This window comes from Oncorhynchus clarkii, chromosome 7 (genome assembly GCF_045791955.1).
Source record: "Oncorhynchus clarkii lewisi isolate Uvic-CL-2024 chromosome 7, UVic_Ocla_1.0, whole genome shotgun sequence".
NCBI classification, from domain to species: Eukaryota; Metazoa; Chordata; class Actinopteri; order Salmoniformes; family Salmonidae; genus Oncorhynchus; species Oncorhynchus clarkii.
In genome coordinates this window covers 54,230,153-54,243,386 of record NC_092153.1, presented here as the reverse complement: position 1 = coordinate 54,243,386, position 13,234 = coordinate 54,230,153, and the positions used below count along the sequence as shown (strand labels likewise).

Genomic DNA, 13,234 nt, shown 5'->3' with positions numbered 1-13,234 from the left:
AGGATCAGCGGGGTGGAGATGTTGTTGCCTACCCTCACCACCTGGGGGCGGCCCGTCAGGAAGTCCAGTACCCAGTTGCACAGGGCGGGGTCGAGACCCAGGGACTCGAGCTTGATGACGAGCTTGGAGGGTACTATGGTGTTGAATGCCGAGCTGTAGTCGATGAACAGCATTCTCACATAGGTATTCCTCTTGTCCAGATGGGTTAGGGCAGTGTGCAGTGTGGTTGAGATTGCATTGTCTGTGGACCTATTTGGGCGGTAAGCAAATTGGAGTGGGTCTAGGGTGTCAGGTAGGGTGGAGGTGATATGGTCCTTGACTAGTCTCTCAAAGCACTTCATGATGACGGAAGTGAGTGCTACGGGGCGGTAGTCGTTTAGCTCAGTTACCTTAGCTTTCTTGGGAACAGGAACAATGGTGGCCCTCTTGAAGCATGTGGGAACAGCAGACTGGTATAGGGATTGATTGAATATGTCCGTAAACACACCGACCAGCTGGTCTGCGCATGCTCTGAGGGCGCGGCTGGGGATGCCGTCTGGGCCTGCAGCCTTGCGAGGGTTAACACGTTTAAATGTTTTACTCACCTCGGCTGCAGTGAAGGAGAGTCCGCATGTTTTCGTTGCAGGCCGTGTCAGTGGCACTGTATTGTCCTCAAAGCGGGCAAAAAAAGTTATTTAGTCTGCCTGGGAGCAATACATCCTGGTCTGTGACTGGGCTGGTTTTCTTCTTGTAGTCCGTGATTGACTGTAGACCCTGCCACATACCTCTTGTGTCTGAGCCGTTGAATTGAGATTCTACTTTGTCTCTATACTGACGCTTAGCTTGTTTTCTAGCCTTGCGGAGGGAATAGCTGCACTGTTTGTATTCGGTCATGTTACCAGTCACCTTGCGCTGATTAAAAGCAGTGGTTCGCGCTTTCAGTTTCACGCGAATGCTGCCATCAATCCACGGTTTCTGGTTAGGGAATGTTTTAATCGTTGCTATGGGAACGACGTCTTCAACGCACGTTCTAATGAACTCGCACACCGAATCAGCGTATTCGTCAATGTTGTTATCTGACGCAATACGAAACATATCCCAGTCCACGTGATGGAAGCAGTCTTGGAGTGTGGAATCAGCTTGGTCGGGCCAGCGTTGGACAGACCTCAGCGTGGGAGCTTCTTGTTTTAGTTTCTGTCTGTAGGCAGGGATCAGCAAAATGGAGTCGTGGTCAGCTTTTCCGAAAGGAGGGCGGGGCAGGGCCTTATATGCGTCGCGGAAGTTAGAATAACTTAGCAGACACTCTTATCGAGAGCAACTTACAGGAGCAATTAGGGTTAAATGCCTTACTCAAGGACAGACAGATTTTTCACCTAGTCTGCTTGGGAATTCGAACCAGCGACCTTTCGATTACTGGACCAATACTCTTTAACTCTAGGCTACCTGCTGCCTGTTCCGGGATTTATCCGATGGCATTGAGGAATTTATCACATCAGTCACAAGGCTTCATTAATAAGGGCATCGATGATGTCGTCCCCAGAAGCTTGGATTACAGGCAACAGGCCAGAGCTTCCGCATTCAAGGAGTGGGACACTAATCTGGACGCTTATAAAAAAAATCCCACTACACACTCCGACAAACCATCAAACAGGCAACGTGTCAATACAGGACCAAGATCGAATCCTACTACATGCTCGTCAGATGTGGCAGGTCTCGCAAAATATAATGGAATACAAAGGGAAAACCAGCCGTGAACTGTCCAGTAACGCAACCACATAGCTGAGAAAAGTAGGGGTGCTGCAGCACCCCCTGAAAAATCTGAACATCAAAAGATATATAAATTCTCACAAAAGTAATGCATTGTATTAGCGGACGAATGTAGCCGACTGTAGAGCGGGCAAATCCACCCTCCCTTCTTCGCTGTGAAAGAAATCACACCACCTCCAAACATCTTCCCGCGGCTATGCGCAAGCCTACCAGATGAGCTAAATACCTTCTATCCTCACTTCGAGGCTAGCAACACTGAACCATGCATGAGAGAACCAGCTGTTCTGGATGATTGAGTGATTACCCTCTCCGTAGCCGATGTAAGTATGACCTTTAAACAGGTTAACATTCACAAAGCCACTGGGCCAGACGGATTACCTGGACGCGTACTCAGAGCATGCGCTGACCTGCTGCCTAGTGTCTTCACTGACATTTTCAACCTCTCCCTGTCTGAGTCTGTAATACCTACATGTTTAAAGCAGACCTCCATAGTCCCTGTGCCCAAGAAAGCCAAGGTAGCCTGTCTAAATTACTATTGGTCCATAGCACTCACATCTGTAGTCATGAAATGCTTTGAAAGGCTGGTCATGGCTCTCATCAACACCATCATCCCAGACACCCTGGACCCACTCCAATTTGTTTACCGCCTCAACACATTTACAGATGATGCAATCTCTATTGCACTCCACACTGCCCTTTCCCACATGGACAAAAGGAATACCTACGTAAGAATACTGTTCATTGACTACAGCTCCGCGTTAAACACCATAGTGCCCTCCAAGCTCATCACTAAGCTAAGGACCTTTGGATTAAAAATCTCCCTCTGCAAATAGATCCTGGACTTCCTGATGGGCCGCCCCCAAGTGTTGAGGGTAGGCAACAACACATCCGCCACACTGACCGTCAACACGGGGGCCACTCAGGGGTGCGTGCTTAGTCCCCTCCTGTACTCCCTGTTCACCCACATCTGCGTGGCCACGTATAACTCAAACACCAGCATTAAGTTTGCTGACAACACAACAGGATAGGCCTGATCACTGACGACGATGAGACAGATTATAGGGAGAAGGTCAGAGACCTGGCAATGTGTTTCCAGGACAACTGCCTCTCCCCCAATGTCTGCAAGACAAAGAAGCTGATCGTGGACTACAGGAAACAGAGGGCCGAGCACGCCCCCATCCACATCGATGAGGCTGTAGTGGAGCAGGTCGAGAGGTTAAAGTTAATCAGTGTCCACATCACTAAAGAATTATCATGGTCCACACACACCAACACAGTCTTCCCCCCGAGGAGTCTGAAAAGATTCGGCATGGCCCCACAGATCGTCAAAAAGTTAGAAAGCTGCACCATTGAGAGCCTCTTGACTGGTTGCATCACATCAGCAGTGTGGTTCTCCAATAAACTCAAAAACCAACAAAAACACATTCCAAATTGAAACACATTTTTTGGTAGGATTTTCTTTTTTTACAATAACAACCTTACACAAACAAAATACAATGAACAGACACAGACAAATTTAAACAAACATGATTGACATCACACCTGCTCAGACGCACATGTTCCCACCTCAACCATGCGTATGTCTCAACCACAATCTCCCTCAACCTTCATCCCCTGGAACTTTCCAGTGCTTGTAGCACTCTATTCTAGATGGCCTCAAATTGCACTCTTCTATTTTTCTCTGTAGCCCACACCTTTTCAATATATAAAAAATAATACATTTAATTCATCCACTGTCGAAGAGACGGAGGATCATTTGATGTTCAGTTTATGAGTAGAAGTTTTTTCAAAATCATTAGTGAGAAAAGTATGGTCCACCCCATTGGGCATATGAGGGTTTGGGCTATGTCCCAATTCTCCAACTTTCTACCGTTGTGCCATTGCACAGTACCCATCATAGATTTCATGCAGACTGACGTTTGATGTCATGAATCTTGCCCTGGAGGCAGAACTGAGCAATTTCCACTCGATGGGCTAGCTGCAAGGTCAAAATTGGCTATATCCCAAAATACATCAAAACAAAAATGTGCTTTTTGTTCTTAATTTGTGGTTAGGGTTAGGTATCAGGGTTAGCAGTGTGGTTAAGGTTAGGGTTAAGATCAAGGTAAGGTTTAAAATCTGATTTGAATTATTTTAATGATCCAGGCTGCATCACTTCTGGCCGTGATTGGGAGTTCTATAGGATGCACAATTGGCCCAGCGTCGCCTGGGTTAGGCCGTCATTGTAAATAAGAATGATTTCTTAACTGACTTGCCTAGTTAAATAAATGTTAAACTTAAAAAAATATATATATGGCTGTGCCAGCTAGTGACCACTGGAGCTGCCTCCAGAACAAGATTCATTACAATAAATACCAACCTGTGGATTCCATGGTGGAACTCCCTCCATTCAATGCTTCCTTACATCAATCCAATGCTTTCTTACACCAATCCAATGCTTTTAAACCAATGACAGGGAGTTGGCAAATGCACACTTTGGCAGAAGGGTGGAGAATCGGGATGCAGCCACAGTCTCTTTTCCTTGTCTCCTGTCCTTCATTGCCATTGATAGGTCATTATAGAGATTGAGGGGAAGAGCAAGGGGGCTTGAACCAGTGACCCTGTGGTAAGAGAGGATTAACTATAGACCATGACCATCATCTCCTCTAGCACAACAGCAGTAGTCTGGGGAGGACACCGCTTAAGATCCACACCTCTTGGCAGAAGCTCTGCTGGGTTATGGAGGTAATTGGATACATGTATGTGTGTGTGGTGTTCTCTCTCACCTGAGGTAGAGCCGCGTAGATCTGACGCTGGAGCACATCCCTTTCATGCAGCGCACCCTGCAGCTTGGTCTGTGATTGGATGAGTGTCTCCTGGGTCTCGCGCAGGGACTCCAGCAGCTTATCTCTCTCGTCCAGCATGTTGACCATCAGTTGTTCGAAGTTGGCTTCCGGGTCCGAGCCGTTCTGAGCCCCTCCACCCCGGGGAGGACCCCCCGAGTCCCCCTCGGTGATCGTTGGCATCACCTCGCACATCATATTTGCTGCTTGGTGCTTATAGTCCTATAGGCGTGTATCGCTGTAATGATATGGGCGATATCCTCTGCTCTCTGTAGGCTACTCGCTGCCGCTGGCTAATAAACACAATGATTGATTGATGTGAATAGACTATTTATCGTTGATGATCGCGATTATTAGAAAATGGCATTAATCATCTTAATGAAAAACTTTCTTCCAGAATCATGAAATTTAAATCAGGCGATTGTTGACCTTTTTTCCATGTCTGCCGGCGATGGTTCATCTGGCACATCCGCCCAACCCCGCGCGCCACTCATGTAATTCCAGTGCGTGTGATTTGATTGACGGATCAGAGACACTGTGATGCCGCCGCTGACCCTGTCGATGACATGTTCCAATCAACTGATCTGGGTTCCGAGGTTTATTAGGCGCTCTTTTGCTTCAACAGACACCAGTTGCCGATAACCTTTTCACAGAGAGACGGCGATAGCCAGCTAGGCATGTCTGCGGCATCTGCCTTCTCAACCCCCCGCTGCCATCTCCACACCGCCACCGAGCAGACACACACACCACTCCTCCTTCTCCCTCACACACGGGCTCCCGCAGCTGTCACCACTACCGCTACGGAAACCGAGCAACTCGCCGCTTTCTACAAAACAATTTAAGCATAATTTACATCGATGTCACCGCATGTGACCACAGCTATCCACATGGTCGCACGTCGTTTATTTCCCCCCTTTTGACCAGCGGACAAATTCAGTATTGTGTTTAGACAACGGAAAATCTTCGAACGCTCTCTCCATAAAAAAAAAATTAAACATTTGCTCTAGCGGCAGAAGAACCCCTCACATCAGCACCACCTTGCGCGTCGACGCGCTATTATGCCACGCCGTGCATGCGCGCTCTGGCGACTGAGACCAAAATTGTGTCATGCGCAGCGCAGCCTGATGGGACCCGTTATGAATTATGGAACTGGAATTAAATGGAAACTAAAATACCGCATTGGGATATAAACTGGATGCTATTCATAAACAAATGCATTAGGGTGCCTAGCCTATAGCCCATTGGACAATAGTCTGCCCATAACCCTTCCAAACATTGGCTTCTGTTTGTCTTATTTTAGTGCGTTGTTCAGTAACACCACCACGCCTGGATGCTTGTGTTATATCTATAAATGCTGCATTTACCATTCATGAATCTATTTCTCATCTGATGCATTTTCGCCGGTATGGCAGAGCTATGACACAAATCCGGGATATTCAAAGATTCTAGTATGACTATGGCTGACATTGCAATTTCCGATTCCTGTAGTGGGCTAGGCTACTGCACTGTAAAGACTATAAATTCATGTTTTGACTAATGTTATGACCAAATCATAAAATGTAGGACGTCAGTAAGCTAAAATGGTTTCATAGTAGCCTGGCTGTCTCTCTTATGCTACTTCATAAGATTTAAGATGACAAAATATGTTGGGATTTTAACTCAACCTTCATCAGAGATACTATTGAGGAGATGGAAAATTCCATTGGAATCGTATTAACGCCCGTTGTGTACGTTGCCCACGCGCCGTCAATGTAGCGGTGCATTCTGGGAGAAGGGGCGCTAGCCCAAAAACACAATATGAACATATATTTCGTAAACAATAAGTGCAACATTATCAAATCTTTTCCGAGATAGTTCACTTGTTATCTGTAATATAGTATAGCTTGAAATCGTGACATTACGTACTTTCGAGGAATAGGCAGGGTTTTCAACATTTGATGCGTTCAAGACAACTGGGACCTACGTGGTCAAATCACAACGTTAGTAATCTTCAAGTCTGAGCTCTAGAAAGAGGCCCGAATTCCCGAGGCGGAATTGTTAGTTGGGTGACCGTTCAAAACTATTTTCCCAGTCAGAGCTAGTTTTTTCAAAGTTAACAGTTGTTTGAACGCGGCATCATACCCTGATTTTGATAAGGGATTGCGTGACGATTACACAATTGTTCGACAGTCTGCTGGTGAGGCGTTATACGGTCCTCCATTCCTTTTCCAATGGGATTCCTATCTCCTCCTTTCCTTAATATATCTGTCCTCATTCTGGGTAACCGACTAATCTGATTGGCGAATGACCACTCTTGTCCAATCAAACTCGATAAGGATGAGCTCGTCGTTGACAACTGAAACGAAGGAAGTCTCGCGTTATTTAATGTACGTCAACTAATTTGCGTCAGTCCCATGATGGCTGAAGATCCTGGAGGAACATTTTTCGATTGCTGTCCCACCTTTTTCTCTTTCTCTTTACCTCTGCTTGTCCTAGAGACATGGCAGGACACACAGCCTCGATAAGTGGCCACAGACCCCTCTTACCGTCATGCCCAAGAAAGGGAACCGAAAACGGCTGAAATTTCGGTCCGGGGACATCTGCTCCGAGTCAGGTAGCTAGCTCGCCAAAGCGAAGTCTTTCAGTGGTGGACATATTGGGTTGATCCTCGAGGATAAAAATCAAACTACCCGATTCTATTACCATCATTGATTAAAAAAAATAATAATTGCATGTGCATATTCATGAGGCTTGCAATGTCAGAAAGGTATGTAGGCCTATTTTTGGTTGATGTCAGGCATACCCATCAGAGGCGCATCGCAGTGTAGCTAACGTTAGTCAGTAGGGTTCGTGGGTGGAATCACTGGTGAAGCCGAGTCAATTTAAAAAAAGTCATTACAACCTACGTTGGGATATTTGCGTTTGCTCTGTAACTTATAAATACAACGTTTTTAATCACAAAACCAGAGAGCAGGTTCAGTCCACAAAGCAAATATTGCTTTGAAAGTTATGACCTGCAGCATGGTCAAGCAAGTTAATGTTTGACAGTTCACTAAAACACATACTGATTTATAACTACAGTTCCTGCAAGTCATCACAAATACAACAGGAGCACTGCCTCTGCTATTCCAGCACCATTTCAAATGAAACATTTAAATAAAATCAAGATATGCTTAGTTTAATACACGGAAAACAAACTTACAGATACCAAAAACAATTTAGTCCAATCAATGTTGCTAAATATCATGTGGCTGTCTATGGTACTGATTTTTGTCAGTGTGCACATGTAAGAACTAAAATTCCCTCACCCTACTTGTAGACTAGTTGAATGCCATCCTCCTCTCTTACATGTTGGCAAAATGGGCTATGGCTCTGTTTATATAGTAAGTTTTTAGTTTTCATTTTCATAGGCTAGCATGCATTTTAGCTAGGTTGCCTAACTTCCTCACATGGGCTAAAATTAACCACATACGTTAGCTAGTTAACGTGTGCTAACTAGGCTTCATCTAAGCTACATATTGAACTTCAATCGTCTCAGACCAGTGGCAGAATATATTCATTTATGGTTGGCTCATTTTTATTGGTCAAATATTTGGGGAAGCCTGGCTTCCCATGGGGCTCCTGAGTGGCGCAGCAGTCTAAGACACTGCATCTCAGTGCTAGACAACACTGAGTGTAGTTAGACTTCTCATTGTATTCCTTTCTCTGCTGTGTTCTGAGAAAAGTGAAAGGGCGTGTTCGAGCGGATCACTTTTGTCAAGCCGGTGACCATCGGCTTGCATACTTGGTTCTTTCAAGACAACTGGGAACTCCGAAAAAACAAATTGGAAAACTGGAGCTGCCATGCATTGAGCCTTGATGTTGATGACGTGTCTGACTTTCTGCTGTCGCAGATGCATCACTCCCCTGACTTGACTGATTGACTTTCGTCTACAGTCGGTTGCTTACCGTTAGCACTGAAATGAGCACAAAGAAAAGTCATGTTTGAGCCTATCAAATACATGATGCATCTTGGGTAAATTGTGACTGATTGACTGACTGATCGACAAGTAGTTATTTATGATGCAAAGGGAGTTGTTAATCAGTCAGTAGGCAGTTGCCTGCAGTGTCGAACAAGCCAAAAGTGTCTGACATACCTAACCAGTGTCTTCAGGTCACCACGGACAAAGGAAAAGGCATGAGGGGAGCAAGAAGTTTAGTACTATTGAGATGCACCCCATGTTATTGTGAGCTCTTGGTAAACGGCATATTCTCCCCTCTCTTGCAGTGACTGTCGCTGATTTTGCCAATGCTGACCCAGCCGTTGTGAAGTCGGGGAGGGTGAAAAAGGCTGTTGCCAATGCAGTTGAAAAAGAAGGTAAGATCATCAATCAAAATGCTTGGGCATGTCCATTCTACACACACAGCAATACATTGATAAACTACATTATTGTGCTTACTAACTTTCCACTGTGCTTGTCCTGCAGTGAAGTTGTTGTGTGGACTGGAGGCGTCGCAGGGTTCCTTACAGGAGGTGTTCTCGTCAGTGTCCAGCCTCACCGGAGACGCCCTTGAGAGTAGCGACGACCTCGACCCCAGGGAGGATGGAGTGAACGAGCCTAAAGAGGCACGCAAGAAGAAAAACAAGAGAAGGAAAGGTACACCGCCTCTAGTCATGCATTTTAGAGTTGAGGGCTGCGTCTCATTCCAGATGGTTGCTCCCTTCCCTCTGTCCATGTTAACTGATATTACAGTGTAACTGGGTAGGTGATAGCAATAAGCTGTAAACTAGGCCTACTTGGAGCTATTGTGTTCACCTATCCAGTCATTTCAGCACCGTATGTGAACAAGGATGGATAGGAGTGAACAACTTTTCTGAATAAAACACAGCCCATCGTTTGACTCTTATCTGTTTTCCCAGAGTGTAGCGAGTGCAGTGATGGAGAGGACTACACAGTGGATATCTGGCTGGTGCTGGCTTCTTATATCCGTCCAGAGGATGTGTGTACGTTTGCTCTGATCTGCAGAAACGCCTGGACCGTCACCTGCACTGCTGCCTTCTGGACCAGACTATACAAAAGGTAGGGTTAGACATTTTCATTGCCACAACTGATATTTTAGGTGGGCTCTTGCAGCTCTTGATAAGACTTGAATCCTGGAAAGTCAGATGCCCTTGGCAACTGGCCCCTAAAGGAGAAGTAGCCTAGTTTTCTTATTTACGTATTTTCTCTCCCTCTCCCTCTATCCCCTGTCTCTCCCGCTCCTATAGACACTACAGTCTGGATGCTTACCTGCCGTTTTGTCTGCAGCCAGACTCCATAGCAAGGAAGCGTTGTCTACGGGCTCGCGTGATTCGCTCCCTCTTCCACCTGTATGAGCCATTCAGCTCACGTGTCTCCCTAAGCCCCGCCCTCCCCGAGTCCCCGCCCACCACGCTACTTAACTCCAAGGTAAAGAATCAAGATGGCAACAGGCTAGCGGTTGTGCCATAGAACTGTATGGTGTGTGGAGTTAGAGGTTCTCGCCTTATTTGGATCCTGTGAGGGTCTGATAAATTGATCTGTACTATAACTCACTAATCCTGATCCATCAAGTTCTGGCTTTAATGTGCACTTGACACTTGTGCAATCCAATGCTAAGAGATGTTTTACTTTTTCTTTACACCCCAGTATCTCTACTTGCACGTTCATCTTCTGCACATCTACCATTCGTGTTTAATTGCTATATTGTAATTACTTTGCCACCAGGGCCTATTTATTGCCTTAACTCCCTTATCTTACCTCATTTGCACTCACTGTATATAGACTTTTTGTCTTTTGTTCTACTGTATTATTGACTGTTTTGTTTATTCTATGTGTAACTCTGTGTTATGTGTCGAACTGCTATGCTTTATCTTGGCCAGGTCGCAGTTGCAAATGAGAACTTGTTCTCAACTAGCCTCCCTGGTTAAATAAAGGTACAAATAAAAAATATGTTTTACCTGTTTTCTCCTCTGCAGTGTCTGCTGTTCTGGGTCAATAAGGTTGTGGGCACTCGTCCTGAGCCCATGTGGGAGTTCAACTTCAAGTTTGTGAAGCAAGTATGTATTCATGCCGAACTGTCTGAAGGACACTAGTGAAACATGTTTACTTTAAATTTGAAATAAAACATTTAATTGTAATGAAGGATACCATAGTTTGTGTGTCTCTCCTCTAGGCGATGAGGTGTAAGGCTGGCAGTGCCACCCGGGGTCTGCTGCTGCCCCGTCAGTATGAGGAGGTCCATGCCAACCCAGACTCGGACTGCTACCTGCTGCAGGTCACCACCCTCAACTTCATCTTCACCTCAATTGTCATGGGGATGACCCTTTCCCTGGTCAGTACACCACTCACTCATCCTGGTTTTTACTCTGTAAAGACCGTCTCCATCCATGAAGTTGCATTGTTAAAGTCACAATGTGGTTGTACCTCATAGTGGGGCTGTTTTAGGAGAGGGGAACCTGTGCCTCCTTCCTGTCTAACCCACTATGTCTCTGTTCCCTCTCCAGTTTAACGTCAATGTGAATGCGGACATGCGTCACCACAGAGTGTGTCTGGTGTTCCAGGACTCTCCTCTCCAGCAGGGGAGGAGGAAAGGGGAGCAGGGGGGGACACAGGTGGTGCTGGACCCTGTACACAGTGTGAGACTCATGGACTGGTGGCATCCTCAGTACCCTTCTTCCCCCTACACCTAGAGCCCTCATATTATCCCACATGCTCCACACAACACCCATTTAGTCCTAGAAATCACTGTAACCGTCTGCTCGAACACCTAGAACGCCCAAAACCATCCACAATACCGTCTCCCTGTACACCCAGAACCTTGCTTCACCTCACCCTTCTCCAGCCCACAACACAGAGTCCTCTAGTGTATTATTTACATCCCCCTACACCAAAAACCACCTACCTCCTCAGTACCCTAGCTCTCTATAGACAAACCCTCAACTTCCGATCCCCCTCACATTGCCTACCCTCAGACCACCCTATAAGTTTGTTGAACAGATGTAGACAATGTAATTTCTTTTAATATTTCCTCTCTAACTGTGACCTCTTTAAGGGACTATTCTACGGGCCAAAATTATGATTTGCTGCTTGCGTAATTATTTGATTTGATACCTCTAATCATTGCTTACTTTTAAATTGTAATTTTTAAAACCCCACCTCCTGATTCATCCCCTGTTTATTCTCCTCAGGAAGTAATGTCAGATCTGAAAACTCTGGTCAGTTCTGAGGCTGCTGCATTGTAACCCTAACCCTAACCCTGTCTGTTAGAATGTTTATGAACACCAGGAGACCAGTTGTATGTAAACAATGACCAGTAGAAACATGTTAATCATGCTTAATTTAAAAAAAAAAGTGGGGTATTTGAGGAATCAACATATAATACCCACAGGAGACTATTTCAGTTTTACTATTTACTCAATCGTCCAATCAAAATGCATTTAAGAACATTTGTTTGAATTCAGAAGTTTATCGTGTGTAGTGAAAAGCAAAGCTTTTTGTTGATGATCAGATCTGAAATTGCTTTATTGTAAATACATGTATAGCTGATTGACCTTGTGAAGGACATGTATACATGTTTGGCTGTGCGAGCCATCCATAATATCATTCTGCATGTAAAGTCTGGAAGCTGTCTGTATGTGATCTGATTGTTTGGCCAACCTCCTGCACTGTAATACAACTGTAAAGAACCCCTTTCATACTATTCTGTATTTCTCTATCAATACAAATGGGGTTTCTTACTATCATATGGTGAAATATACTTAAAATGTTGCTGCTATATAGCCGGTGGGGTAAAGTAATACTGTATTTAGTCCTATCCAACTGTTTCCTTGACAATAGTGCCCTTTTGTGGTAAACAGAGGTAACATGGAAAGTGTAACTTTAAAAAAATATTTTATTTAACCAGGTAAGCCAGTTAAGAACAAATTCTTATTTACAATGACGCCTTATGGGACTCCCAATCACATCTGGTTGTGATACAGCCTGGATTCGAACCAGGGTGTCTGTAGTGACGCCTCTAGTGCTGAGATGCAGTGACTTAATGCTGCACCACTCGAGTGTAGCTGCATAGATATATTTGATAGATTTTGGGGTGAAAGCATTTGTACAGTTTAAACCATTAAAAAAGAGAAATCCCAGAGTATCACACATTAAATTGTTAAATGTGGTCAATTGAATGTTTATCCATGTATTGCAATGTGGATAATTGATTGTTGAATTACACCTGAGCCGGAATCCACAAAGACAATAGGGCGAGGCCACGCAACCAGTAACGGTGCGTGGGTAAAATCACTGGGGAAGCAAGGAAAAAAGCCATATTACAACTTAGTGCATTCAGACCCCTCGGATTTTAACCCGATCGAAAATCTCTGGAGAGACCATAAAAACAGCATGATGACTTTGCTCATTGTAGATATATATAATTCATTCTTCCACCTATCCATGTGCTTTCGTCCTGTCACCTTTTCCATGACTTGTGGACTTCCGTGCACAACACATCAGCGCTCTGTGACTAGGCAAAAAAAACTTTCCAAGTCAAACCTTCATACCATGGCCGCTAACCGCTACACACAGCCTACGTTGTTGTCACATCATAGTCAACTAGAACTAACGCTTTACTAAACCCGCTACAATCATGCAGTACGGTGTACAGTCAGAAAGCAGTTTAGCAGTTACACCAGCGGGCCC

The 13,234-nt window shown here is 45.0% G+C and overlaps 1 protein-coding gene across 1 annotated transcript; it reads left to right on the top strand.

The window, feature by feature from the left end:
- Positions 1 to 6,955: 6,955 nt before the first annotated feature.
- Positions 6,956 to 12,713, top strand: LOC139413466 (transmembrane protein 183A-like). Its single transcript, XM_071160911.1, has 8 exons — positions 6,956 to 7,161; positions 8,815 to 8,904; positions 9,014 to 9,184; positions 9,448 to 9,607; positions 9,796 to 9,976; positions 10,525 to 10,605; positions 10,722 to 10,880; positions 11,053 to 12,713. The coding sequence occupies exons 1-8, from the start codon at positions 7,098 to 7,100 to the stop codon at positions 11,236 to 11,238; spliced, it is 1,092 nt and encodes a 363-aa protein (XP_071017012.1). The 5' UTR covers positions 6,956 to 7,097; the 3' UTR covers positions 11,239 to 12,713.
- The last annotated feature ends 521 nt before the right edge of the window (positions 12,714 to 13,234 follow it).